Below are 13,627 nucleotides of genomic sequence, written 5' to 3'. Positions count from 1 at the left end.
CCAAGGTTGGCATCACAGCTTTTAACACTGCAAAAGCACTCCTGACTACCATAAAAGCCTAAGCATCCAGGCTTAGGCTGAATCCAAAAGTGTGTCTTCAGACTGCGCCTGTGTTGTAAGCTGAAACCCTATTCCTTTTGACTGACCAGGAGCTCTAATGCCTTGTCTGGACTGCACTTGGGTTTATTTGCCCTTATCCAGTCTTGGTGCCAGTAGAAGAAATACAGCTTCCTTGATGAAAGAATGGAGTTGGGGATCATCAATGTGCTGGTGGTCAACCTCAGGTTTCTGGCTTCCCTGGGCTCAGGCCAAGATGTTTGACTATTAGTAGCATTATTTATGTGCTGCTCTTGGCTTTGTAGGATTTATTATCTTTTAATTGTATAAAGATCCAGACGCGATTCCACAAGGGCAGAAACACAGTATCCTGGATAATCCTCCAGCTCAGAAGTGGGCTGGAGAGCTGTCTAATAAGGATGCACACCCTGAAAATTACAATGTTCCCTGCTGCACAACTGAAGAATCATGAAGATTTATTAAAGTCACCTAGACAGAAGCTTCTCCAAAGATATACAGTATTACCGAAACATGTTGGATGGCCCATATTGAAAAGGGACGGAGAAAAAGCCCTGCTTGGTGATGTATTACTACCAGAATTTAAACACATCGTGATTTACATAATATCGGAAACATGGCCACCCGAAAAATCCCACTTAAAAACACTTTGTAAAAAGGAGCTCAGGGTCTTTGTTAACTGAGGTATGCTTATAATGCCAGCTGTTTTTGAGCACTCACATACCTTTCCTGTTAGCAGTTTCTTCCTTTTACAAATTGCCTGTAAAATGTTTTCACAGCATGGTTTCTCACCATGTCTGCAGAAGTGCCACGTCAGTCCTGCCTGTAAAGGTGAACAAAAGAGCATTATCCTTTCCCAAAGATACTCACATCCTCCTTAAGTATTTTTGGCTTTAGCAAATTACTTTAATCCACTAATACGCAGGGGAAGCAGAACAGGAAATATGAATAGATCAATGGAGAGCTGTGTCATGTCATAGCTGCGCATTGTGAGCAATATTCTGTGCCCAAGGCTTCAGGCAATAAATGCTGAAGGTGGGAGAGCAGCCCCCTTAGCTCTTTGGAGGGGATACTTGCACAGCTTTGTCCTGAGCATGAGATTAGAGCGGCCACTTTTGCATAGAGATGTCATATTCTAATTCACCAAATCCTCATATTGCATATTTATGTAAACCATTCCAATTAGTGTTCTAATTCCCCAGTGTAACGGTTGCATTTTTCCTTCCCCTGTGTTTTCACTTCCATATGATTTCTTTTCAATAGTCGCAACTGATCTTAGAGAATCAGTACAGAGTAATATTTAAAATGCTGGACCTGAAACAGGGAGAGTGTCTGTGGTGTGCGCCTTCAAGTCATTTCTGACTTATGGAGACCTTAAGGTGAACCTAAAATCACAAGATTTTCTTCAGAGGGGGTTTGCCATTGCCATCCTCTGAGGCTGACAGAGTGTGACTTGCACAAGGTCACCCGGTGGGTTTTCATGGCCAAGCGGGGATCCGAACCCTGCTCTCCAGAGTCATAGTCCAATGCTCAGACCACTACAACATGGAGGCTGAGTTCAGATCTTGGCTCGGTTGTGGGATTTACCAAGTGACCTTGGGCAAACACTACCTCTCAGTAAACTTATTTGACAGGTCCCTCCTTTTCCTACTAGTACTCCATCATTCATTCTGCTGACTCTCCTTTCTCTCCTTCCTCCTCTCTCCCTTGGTAATGCATCCTGCCCTTGTTCTTTTTACTCTGCTGCTGCCTTCCTCGCTTTCCTTACCAATCCTTAATTAATTAATTAATTAATTAATTAAAATGATTGGATTTGAAAGTCTGGATGACGATCTGGGTGGAATACCTAGAATCCAGGTAAAACCCAGCCAGATCAGGAATACAGCAACCCTAGTTACACATCATCCATAGGGAGGAAATGAATCCATTTCCAAATGGGACAGAAAGAGGGCCCAGGTTCCCATAAGTTGTGCTTATGGTTAGTGGTATGTGTTGGGGCAGATTTAGACAAGGGAGATCAAATACACACATCCTTTTGTGAGAAAATGACAGCTCTTTTTACCACTCTTTTTCAAGGAACACTGCTGCTACCTCTTTGGGATGATCAGCTGTGTTTATCCACTAAAGAGGAAGGAGTCCCAGTTCTTTATTCCTTCCAAACGCATTATGACATAAATAAGACCACAATTATACTCAGCATGGGAGAGGTCTTTATTCAGACAGAAGGGTATAAAAAGCAAGAAAATTCAATACTGGGTGTTTAAGGAGACAGGAGAGAAAGTGTTCCTCCCTTCCCATCTGCAGTTATCCATCAGGTAATGAACCTATTGCAGGGGATGAAAATTGTATGGCTACCCTTATGCTGTTTGTCTGCTGATTCCGTATTCCTCTTCATTGGTTATGCTGTCTATGGCTGCTGGGAACTACTCCCCATGCTTCTCATAGGTGGAACAAATACATGTGGATCCCCATGGCAGCCTTTCTGATCCCCAGAAATTGCTGGAGGACAGCAAATATAGAGGGATTAAGTGAATTGTGGTGGGAGCCAGAAGGATGCAGTGGGAGGTGTATCCTGGATCCAAGCCAATGGAGGTTTGGAAGAATTCCCTTTCTTTTTTTACATTCCCTTATTCCAAGCTCAACTCAAAACTATTCTAGGATGCTTGCTTTGTTTTATTTTACTCTTATTTATTTTAGGCTTATTTTGCATAAGCAGATCAGCGTGGTGTCTTTGCTCTTTTGGGAATGAAGAAGATGGGGCTGCTGTTTGTAGGCTTCTTCCTGCTGGCTACATCTCCATCCTTCTGCTCTGCCCAGCACTGGTCTTATGGCTTCCGACCTGGAGGAAAGAGGGATGCTGAGACTCTGAGAGAAGACTTTGAAGAGGTAAGAAGACTTTCCAGTTGCATTTTCCTATATTCCAGTAGTCAAAGGAGAGGGGAGAGAGGGACAGAGATTGGGAGGTCACTAGAGAACTTGGAAAAGTTTAAGGCAAATCTGTGTCCTAAAAAATTGTTGGCACGTAGAAGCCATCCACCTTATGCCACTTGTGTCCTTTTCTTTCCAGCCATTTGCAAACAGGATGGACAAACCCGTAGAGTTGCAGTATTTCCGATGCAATATGCCATGTCAGCATCCTACCCTCACCGGACTGAAAGGTGCCTTTGTAAGTCAATTCTTTTTAGAATATGCTGTAACATAAATTTTTTCCCCTGCCAGGGAATTCCTTACCTGAATCCTCTTGGTGACTTACACCAATGGCGAGCTCTCATACACCAATGTAATGCATTTGGGGAGCCGTCAGCAGATGGGGAGAGGGGCAGTAGAAAAAGCCATCTTCATCAATAGCATCAATAGGGCAGGCATGACATTGTGTCATACGTTCTGGCAAAAGACACTTTTCTTCAGATGCATACAAGTGAAGTTTACACTGAGGAAGATAGAAAAGGCTTCTAGTTGAGATGATGGCAATGCTTTCTTCCCTTGGTGCACAACAACATCTGGATGACATGTCGTCACACCTCCAGTCAATTGGATTGTGCTGTTGTGTACCTAGGAAAGGAAGCACTGCTATTGCCCTATGGATCAGCCTCATAGATATTTACTCTCCAGAATACCATCACAAGTAGCAGGGCAGACATGACATTGTGTCATATGAATTGGCGAAAGATGCTTTTCACCTGTTAACATTTATAGTTTAGTTTATAGTTTAGTGTGATAAAGTCCTAGGTGTTTCGACAAAAACAATAGTTTTAGGTGTCCAAATAGTTTTTGTTTGAAGGTTTTGTAAAGGTTTTCTCTTTTTTTTGCAATACAGGCAAAGCTGATTGAAGGAGAGAATGAGAAAAAAGAAGTTTTAGATCCACAAAAAAGGAATAAAGAAAAAAATGAAGTCTTCTCCAATAAATACGGACCACAGCCACAAGGTTTGGTGTGGGCCTAGCTGTGTTCTAGAACATGTGCACATGTTTTAAGGTTATCTATGTTTCTGATGTTGGGGAAAATGTGTAGTGGAGTTCAAGTACCAATAAAAAGTATTTCAACCCCTTTGACAATAGCCTCACGTGTCATAATGTTCTTAAACTGATGCCTCTTTCCCATGGTTGACTTAATTTTATTTTTGTAAACTTTAAACACACAAAGACATTTGCTGTCTATGCATCTGGGAAAAAGCAACCAATTGACCGATACTGATTAATGCAAACCTGCATTTACTCTTGACGTTCGAGTTTTCATCTAGAAGACACACTCAGATTTTCTAGCAAGAATAATCTGTTTAATCTGGATTATTTATTGAATGAACAGTCCGTTTTCTTTAAGATGGGTGAACTTCCCAAGGTAGGAACATGAATGGTGATAACGCAGTGGATGCAGGCATTAAAGCTCCTGGCCTCCCTCACCCAAAAGAAGCAAACAATCAAAACTTATAGACAATCGATTTTTAATATTTTCATTTACAGTTATAAAAATAAATAAAGCTGTGAGTCTGGTGCAATACATTCTGTACTGAAAACAAAAGTTATAATAATTGAATGGTTGATCAATAAGAACAATAATGTGTCAGTGGGGAGATAAGAAACAGGGACATGTTCAACACTCAGCATTTAGCAAAACCCTGTGGATTGTAGAACATCTCTGGAAGGCTCTCTTCCAGTTAAGTTCCAGCAGTGACATAGTCTGAAGGCCAGCCTAAGATATTTTTCTTGGCTAACCAAATTGTCTTCCCCCTCCGTTCCATAGAAGCAAATTATTGCTTGTGTTCTAGCAATAAGACAGCATCCTTGACTGTCCTTGAGAGAAAGCTGTCCTGAATCCCTGGGGATGCAGAACAGGTTCTCTGACACACAAAACTACAACAGAGGGAAGCAGACAGGGGACCCAAAAGGAATGGTTGAGAGTCTGTTGCCTGAGAAAGCATCTGCTGCCTGAGGAAGTGCCTAACAGTCTTATAGTAGAGTCAACTCTCAGCACTTGTGTGTGGAATTATAATTTAACTAAAGCTTCAATGGCACCAACAAATGAGCATCCTGAATACACTTAGTTTGTGAATTTTTGTACTTATGGGGCCCGAATTCAGCACTGGAGGCAACGGGAAGGCGTTTTGAGAGGAAGTCCATGTGATAAAATCAGCCTAACTTTTCCGAATTTGAGCCAAATTCAGAAGAGGTAAACGAGGCACTGGAGGTGGTGCAATAAGCTCCTACTTCATAGACAATGAGCTTCAAAAGTCTGCCATTCAAAATATAGTATTGGATAACACAGATGTACCCTGCATTCTTGTGCAGCGGAATCCTTTTTCCAAAGTTGGTGAAGAACTTCATTTTGGGAAGACAATTCAGGATGCTCATCTTTCTACATAGGCAAGGGTCGTGGCGAGGAAGCAGTCAATGAAATCTAGAGGCTTTCAAGTCAAGCAGCAGAACAAATCAACATGGAACGGGCGCCATCTGCTACACATCTCCTCCAACAAAGCAAAACTGGCTGAGATATCCCCAAAAGGTTCACTAAGTTTTTCCCTCTGGGGCTGAGAGAAGACAGAAGCTCACAAGACATCTGCATTCGCCATGATTAGTGCACAGCTGGAAGCACTTGCGATTGAGGCTCCTGGGCGACTTGGAGACCATCTCCAGCTTGTTCTGTGATGAGAATCAAAAATGATCCTCCATCCCACCCTAACCTAATGTACATAGTCTGTTTCCTGGAGCCATCTGGGCAATGAAACGAAGGTGGATTTGATCCGAGGTCTCACAAAAGGTGCAGAAATTTACTGGAGAAGAGGAGGTCAATCATGGTGAGAAGCAAACATTTGTAAAGAAATATCTTTTTACCTGCTTAAACTCAGTAAGGCAACAAAGGCACCTGTTTTCAGAACCAGTGTCAACAGCCTGGTTGCACTTTGTATATAAAGGGGGGAAAACATTGCTCAGAATTATGCTAATAAATCCAAATAGGGATACAATCTAGTTGCTAAAGATGGGTGGAATGTCTGTCTTACTTATATAGGGGATAGAGGAAGGTACTTTATAGTAAGTCAGGATATGGCCCAAATACATTTGTTAATCCCAATTAATGTAGATCTATTAAAGCAATGGGAAGTTGGTAAGTCTCCCCTTATGCTCCATTGATTCAATGGGTCTGTTCATTGGGACTAAGACTCGGATTAAGGCCCATTTGTCCATCTAGTTCAGCATTGTCAACCCTGGCAGTAGTTCTCCGAGATCTCAAGCGGAGGTCTTTCCCATTACTTGCCAAGTGGTCCTTTATCTGTAGATACTGAATATCCAAGAAGCACCATCATACACAAATCTGTTCTCTATATACAGATGAAATTTCTTTACCTTTAAATTAGTTTTAAGGCAACCAATTATTATGTAAGGCAAAACAAATGTAAACCAATGATTTCAGCCGAAAAAAAGGTGGCATGGGTTGAGTCTCCCTTATCCAAAATGCTTGGGACCAATTTTGAATTTTGGAATATTAGCATCTTCATAATGAGGTATCTTGGAGATGGAACCCAAACCTTAGCATTAAATTCATTTCTGTTTCATATACACCTGATACACATAGCCTGAAGGTAATTTTATACATAATATTACTAATTTTGTGCATGAAACAAAGTTTATATACAGTGACTATCAGAAAGCATTTATGTACAATGAATATCAGGAACTACTTCAGCCATCCATGTGGACAATTTGGGATTTTGGAGTGTTTCAAATTTTGGAATTCTGGAGAAGGGATAGCAAACCTGTAGTAGTAGTGTACTCGACCCTGTTTATGTGCAAAGTCTTGATAAGTAGAAAACAAAATAAGGAATGAGGAATGGATGGCATCAATTACAGCGCTAGAAAACTCTTTGAGACCTTCAAGGTAAGTTGGTCCAACCATGGAGATAAGGTCCTTCTCTCCATCAATAGATATCAAGTAGTACCTTCTGGTAAGATGTTCAATTTCCTAGCAAAGCAAATCATCTAGGCATAGAAGGAGTCTTACTTAGTAGGGTTGCCTGGACTTATCAGAGCCAGGCCAGAGATATCACAAGTAATGACTGGATCAAAACGTTCTGATGAAGACTTGCCGTGATCAGTAGGTATTTTCTCTCTTTCTCCAAGCTAAACTGAAATATACAAAAGCAGAGCTGGGGAAGAGGGACATTTTTTGGACCACAACTGCCAAAAAGCTTTTGAAAGTGACTCTTAAAGATGTGGCCCCCAAAAGCAACATTTCTAAGGTCTGGAAAGGTACCAGTGGTTGAGCAAGCAAAGGCAGAAGTTCCAGCTTCAGATCCTCATACAAGGATCTTCTTCTTAATAATGTTGACTAGTGATTAGAGGCAGTGTGTTTACCTATATTCACTTTTGTGTCTGAAAGTGGTTCTGAACCTAAAACATGCAGTCAATGCATGTTTAACTCACCCACCAAGTCCCAGCCTCAGAGTTCAGGACCCAAGAATACCTGAGGACTAGGGAAGGGCAATGGTGACATTTGAAATCGTTGTTTGCATAAGAATTTACCTACAGTTTCTTCAACTTCAGGATGGAAAAAAACCCTTGTGATTTAAAAAAGAATTAATGGAAGGAAATCAAAACTAAGATGTTTGTCTATCCAGGTTGAAAGCTCTGTGTGATTAATTCTTGAAAAACTGAATATGAATCCCTGAGCTAAATTGGGACTCGGTTTCTTTGGTCTGAACACTTGTATGTTGGGCAGGTATAACATGGCCCTCTTCCAGGTAGTAACAGGAGTAGTACCAAATTTGGCTGGTATGGATGGAAGACAATTTCATTTAAGTCCCAAAAAGCTGATGAGAATTCTCTGATTTCTTCATATTTGACTTGAAAGGAAGCACTGGATGCAGAGGGGAAAGTGGCATTGGCAGGTTTCCTCACCCATAGTGATTATGCAGCATCTTTTGACATTTCCACAGACTGGGCTTACAAGTGTGAAGTTTGCTCCCTAGATTCACGCGCTGTCTTGTCCAGGAATTTTTCCCTCTGGCTGCAGCTCTTTAGGGACGGACTGTTCATGTAAATTCACGGCCACCTTTCATAGTGTGATATTGACCACTGTTTAAAGAGCAAGGCCAATTGAATGACCAACAGAGTTCTTGATGGTGAATACTTTAGTGACGCTGGGGAAAGTGCCAATGGGTGCATAGCAAGGAAATTCTTGGTATTACTCAAGCCAGATGACCATGTAGACGTCAGTTCTGGGGGTAGGCCAGGATGCCTGTGTCTTGGCTTGCCATCAGGAAAATCAGAAGCTGAAAATCAAATCCAAAAGCTCTGTAACAGTTTAAATGGCTTACTTTGGCATGGCCCAAAAGAAGAGAACATCTGGACAAAACTGTTCATCTCTCCAGCAGGAGGAAATCATGAGGAAGCCCAGGAAATATATATATATATATATATATACACACACACACACATATGCATGTACAGATGGAAAACAGAACAGCAGGCAAGGTCCAATGGGAGGGGCTGGTTGTTCGGAAGTTGTCATTGCAATCCTGGGTCTGAAGAAATGACACTGGATTTCCTTGCTTTAGGAGGGGGAGGAGGAGGCTTGACTTCTTGCCTGCTGGGCAAAGGTGGGGCAATCTGCAATAATGCAAACACAGAGAGACAGGGAATCAGCCTGGAAAATAAAATTCCATCTCCAATGGTGTAATGGAGAAGGAATGCCAAGGACACTTCTCTCAGAGCTACAAAGTGCCAGCAGACTCACAGACCCTCCTTCCTCTTTCAAGTGAATGAGATGATAATGAGGCTTTCAAATCCTTTCCTAGCTAACAGAGAGATTTCCATCCATGCATCCCTTTATTTGTATCTCACATCTTTCCCATGGGCCAAATAAAATGTCCTCTCACAGTTCCCATTGTGATGAGTCTGGACAACGGATGGCCCAAACCCAAAAGTTCTGGTGCAAACTGTCCAGACAACAGTCTGGCCAGTTCAGCACCAAACAGAAAGTATACCTCCTGTGAAACATTTTTTTTTCAAAATTCACTTTTTGTTATGGATTTTTCTGGAAGATCTAGAACACTCCATTGCAATGCCAGATGGCTGTTTGCATGCACTTTCCCAGCAGTGGCAAGTTGTTTGCTCTGAGGTCAAAATGAGATGCCCAGATTGGCTTCAGAGCAAGTGACTTGCAGCAGCAGCGATGGCATCTGGAACAGTGGGATGCGCATACAAATAGCAATGGAGGGCCCCAGGTAACAGGGGAATGTCAGCGGCCAGAATATATTGGTCCATTAAGACATTACTTAGGACTCAAGGCAGCTTACAAAAAGGCATACAGTTGACCCTCTCCATAGCTTGAAAATATTCCAATAAATATATTTCAAAAAGCAAACCTTGATTTTGCCATTTATATAAGGGACACCATTTTACTATACCTTTGTATTTAATGGGGTTTGAGCATCCATGGATTTTGGTATCACAGTGTGTGTGTGATGTTTCTCAAATGGAGGCAACAGGTAGATAACATACATTAAATAGCTGAGCATGGAACTATTACTTTGTCAGGCATCAGCTCACAGGATACCTCAACCAACATGGCCAACCAACAGCAAGGTAGTGCTTGCTGTAGAAAGCTAGGTATTATCACATACCCCACATCACCTTCTTGAACCTCTTATCAACCACTGCAACCAGTCACATACATTGTAGGTCTTACTCTGAAGACGGAGGATAAATTATACTAGACATTATTAGAGGGAGATATGTTTCTTTAGCACAGCTTGATGTCCTCCTTAACATTTAGTTCCCAGAGCAAGCTGCTTTTACCTAAGCCAAAAGGGTAACTTGATACTACTGCACTCTTTTTGGCATTGGAAAAAAAAACTTTCCTCAGCCTTCTGGTGGTTTCCATGAAATAACCAAGGAGACACCTTTCAAGAACAGTACCACCCTTAAAAGCCCATGGGAAATTTTTGCCTGGCTCTGCCTTCTCTCAAGTGAAAGGATCCAAACAAATAAATCAATGTGCCACTTTCCATTTCCTTACCTCTGTGGAGTTCCTTGAATTGCTGTTCTCATAGGGTTTGGATTTGGGTGGAGGTGGCGGTGGAGTGCTCTGCAAGTTAATGATCCCTAATCCATCTGTCTGCAAAGAAGGGAAACCTAGAGCGGAGGAACAATGTGAAAGAGGAGAAGAAAAGACAGATTGTTAAGGCTAAAAAAAACCCCCAACAACTATGGAGGAAAGACATGGTTCTGATGGAAGCACTCTTGTGCCATTAGTAATTTGAGGTGCGTGCATGCATGTATTTTAGGAGGTGATTGTGAACAGATGTGTCAATCTGGAATCCCACTTGCAATTCCCCAGACTGAAATGTCTCAAGGCTTCAAGTATGTGCTACAAATGAATCTAAGCACATGTGAAAAATGCACACTTGGGACAATGGAAAATGAAATCCAGAATGACATCAGAAATGTCCAATGGGGTTTCCCTTCACATTGGACCTTACCCAGGACTTTATCCTGGACTCTAATGCTTACTGATGGGGGAGGAAAGCTACCCAAACTTTAGTTGAATTCTAGAAGAGTATGAGTGGCAGAAGGTAAATGGATCACGTTTTCCTCAATTTTCCTAGAGCTTGTTCATTTTTTGATTATCACTTCAGTAACTTATAGATGAAGAGCCAAAGCAGACTGATGTGAAAATCGTTGATGATATATTAAAATATATATTTAACAAGAAAAATAATAATATTTCACACAATCAAATGTATTTTCTATAGCTATATCTGGTCTCTGTTTGTGTATGCACATGCACAACATTCGATACAACGTTGTAATATTCCAATAGACACTTTATATTCATTAATTATATATATATATATAAAATCAGTGTCCAGAATTGGTACTGTGAAATTAAACACGTTAATTGCTCCCATATGCTTTTGGAACAATCCTCTTTCCTTGGAGTCTGGTGAGATTTCTACAATTTAGCAAGTAAGATTTTGGAACTACTTGAACACAAATGCTAAAATGGTCTCGCTGCTTTTAAGAATCTCCAAATCACAGTGTGAGGTTCATGTATTTAGCAGGATTTGTTATGGCCATTGTGTCCTTTCAAGTTGTTTCTGACCCATGGCAACCATAAACTGAACCTATCACAGGGTTTTCTTGACAGGACTTGTTCAGAGGGGGTTCTCTTGAAGCCAAAAGAGTGCAAACCTAGTGTGTTTCCATGGCTAAGTGGGGATTTAAACCCTGGCCTCCCAAACTACTACACCACACTGTATCTCTCTTAGCAGGGCTACAGGCTACAGACTGTAGACAGGAATCCCAAGTTTTCTCTAAAGACACTATGAATTTTGCAAAATCCCCCAACCCTGGTGGGTTATTGCCTGATGGTTATAATTCATTTTGTGAACCATGGAAACAAAAAGTCTGACAAGTTTTGAAATCAAAACTATTTCTGATCTCAAGCATTTCAGAATAAGGGAGACTCAACCTGTACTGGCAAAACAATTACAATGTAGTCCTAGTGTTAAATCGATTGGAAAACACTGGTCTAAAACTAGATAAGATGCACAAATTGCTTTAAAAAACAAAGGTCCTCCTGGTACCACTCTTGAAAAAGAAACCATGGCAGGATTCCAGAACGTACTTTGGGTTCTTGGCGTTTTGGGGGTGATTGGCGGTGGACTGAGAGGCATGCTTTGTTGGAGCAATGGGCCCTGAAGCAGTGAAAGTTTGCTCTCCCCCAACTGAAGGCTCTTTGGCCTTAGTGCTTTTCCTGATGTGTTCTGGAAAGATAAAAAGAGAGGAGACAAAGCTTTGTTGAAGTTTCCAGTGAAACTCTTACAGAGAATATTGAGGCCCATGGCCCACACAGATACCCTTGGGAGCTGTATACAATCTATAGATCGTGTGATTCCTTCTTGTGTATTTTAAAGTATATCTGCAACAAACAGCAATGCATGCATTCTTGTATTTTGCTATTTCAGTCCCTCCCAGTTTTCAACAAGGATGTCAGTGGCTAACAGTGGCTAACAGAAAACAACAGAAGGTCCCTGAGATCACTCATCGCTGTAATTCATTTATTACCGTTTTGGAAGTCAATTCTGTCTCAGGCTCCTTCTCCGCAATAACCTGAGATTTGCTGAGGCTCCAGTCCTTCCGCCTGAATTTATTTATCCGGTTCTCACCATCCTCTTTGGCAAGGAGATCATCCACCCTGGAAGATGCTGAGCTCCTCCTTTCCACCAGGGGCTCGAGAATCGATCTGTAAACCCCACACAAGAAAACAGTCATGGAGGATTTCCAACCTCTTTCCTCTTGTCACTTTGAAAAGATGTCACAGCAGTCTCCTGGAGGGACAAAGCTCAGTGACAGATGGCCCCTGGAGAGAAACAGTCAGGCCTTGGGGGAGGTCTATGGCCTTTCATTGCATGCGTAAAGGAGAAACCTACTTCATCCCTTGCCTTGCATACAGATAACTTGCCCAGTAGCTCAAATTGAGGGTGCAAGATTGCCCTGCGTCAATAGTCTTTTACACTTACTTTATGCACAGACAACTGTTTTCAAAGACAACCGTTACTAAACATATATTCTGGCCACAGCTTTTTAAAAATTACTTTGGGGGTCTACAATGCTCAGAATCTCCCAATGGTTATGCTGGCTTTGGATCCTAAGAGTTATAGATCAATAGGTAAACTTTGATTCTGCCTTTCTTCCCATATGCTCAAGAGGGATAAAATGAGGATAAAGAGGGCCAGGAAGATGTAACTGAGAATTAACTGATAAACATCCTAGAGAAATCTGTGCTGCTCTGGGGGGAAAAGGCATTAACTCAAAGTAACTTCCTATTTATAACTAGTTACTTCTGGTTAAAACAATCCAGGATCCTCTCATTTTTAATTAAATCAGACCATTTTCTACAGATAACGTAACTCACCCGTCTGACCCTGGTCTGGAGGATGTACTGTCTGAGGAGGTAGAGGATGTCGACCCCACAGAGGAACTCACAGAGGTAACTGAGAGTCTTCTCAAAGTGGAGGACATGATGTATGGCAAAACCATTGATCCAGACCTGCTCTGTTTTCTCTCTGTCAGTGAAGAAGGCTGCGGTTGGAATATAAAGAGGAAAGTGAATAAGATCCTAAGTAAATTTGTTGGCAAAGAGAGAAAGTGAGGAGGCATTTTTGTCAGATGCGACACTTGAGTTTCCTTTAAGAAACCATATATAACCCTGTTGATACCGGTTGAGTCTTGCTTATCCTATCCAAAATGTTTGGAGCCAGAAGTGTTTTGGATTTTGGAGTTTTTCGGGTTTTGAAATATTTGCATATACATAATGAAATATCTTGGAGATGGGACCCAAGTCTAACCATGAAATTCATTTATGTTCCATACACATATGGATTCCATACACATACATATAGCCTGAAGGTAATTTTATACACAGTATTTTTAATAAAGTTATGTATGAAACAATGTTTGTGTACATTGAATGATCAGAAAGCAAAGGTATCACCGTCTCAGCCACCCATATGGACAATTTTAGGTTTTGGAATATTTTGGATTTTGGCATACTG

General features: G+C 41.4%; 2 protein-coding genes across 3 annotated transcripts in view; one reads left to right on the top strand and one right to left on the bottom strand.

Annotated features, from left to right (window-relative positions):
• Window positions 1–2,521: 2,521 nt before the first annotated feature.
• Window positions 2,522–4,085, top strand: GNRH1 (gonadotropin releasing hormone 1). Of its 2 annotated transcripts, none has more exons than XM_089538999.1 (3): window positions 2,522–2,961; window positions 3,143–3,241; window positions 3,893–4,085. In XM_089538999.1, exons 1-3 carry the CDS (start codon window positions 2,821–2,823, stop codon window positions 4,016–4,018), a joined length of 366 nt encoding a protein of 121 aa, XP_089395125.1. In that variant the 5' UTR covers window positions 2,522–2,820; the 3' UTR covers window positions 4,019–4,085. The 2 variants fall into 2 exon arrangements, with proteins under 2 accessions (XP_089395125.1, XP_089395126.1); XM_089539000.1 differs by having other exon boundaries at window positions 3,143–3,233; window positions 3,893–3,977.
• Window positions 4,086–4,544: 459 nt separating this feature from the next.
• Window positions 4,545–13,627, bottom strand: part of DOCK5 (dedicator of cytokinesis 5) — a 77,629-nt gene continuing 68,546 nt past the window's right edge. The window contains exons 48-52 of the mRNA XM_089538865.1: window positions 12,988–13,154; window positions 12,138–12,315; window positions 11,698–11,836; window positions 10,087–10,202; window positions 4,545–8,675 (exon numbers count right to left, since the gene is read on the bottom strand). Of these exons, the coding sequence (XP_089394991.1) occupies window positions 8,574–8,675; window positions 10,087–10,202; window positions 11,698–11,836; window positions 12,138–12,315; window positions 12,988–13,154 (702 nt within the window). The 3' untranslated portion in view covers window positions 4,545–8,573. The remainder of the gene's footprint in view (window positions 8,676–10,086; window positions 10,203–11,697; window positions 11,837–12,137; window positions 12,316–12,987; window positions 13,155–13,627) is intronic.

Source organism: Sceloporus occidentalis, unplaced genomic scaffold (genome assembly GCF_023333645.1).
Source record: "Sceloporus occidentalis isolate IW3139 unplaced genomic scaffold, rSceOcc1.0.p SCAF_9, whole genome shotgun sequence".
Taxonomy (NCBI): Eukaryota; Metazoa; Chordata; class Lepidosauria; order Squamata; family Phrynosomatidae; genus Sceloporus; species Sceloporus occidentalis.
The sequence above is the reverse complement of the archived record's forward strand: the minus strand, read 5'-3'. Positions and strand labels throughout refer to the sequence as shown.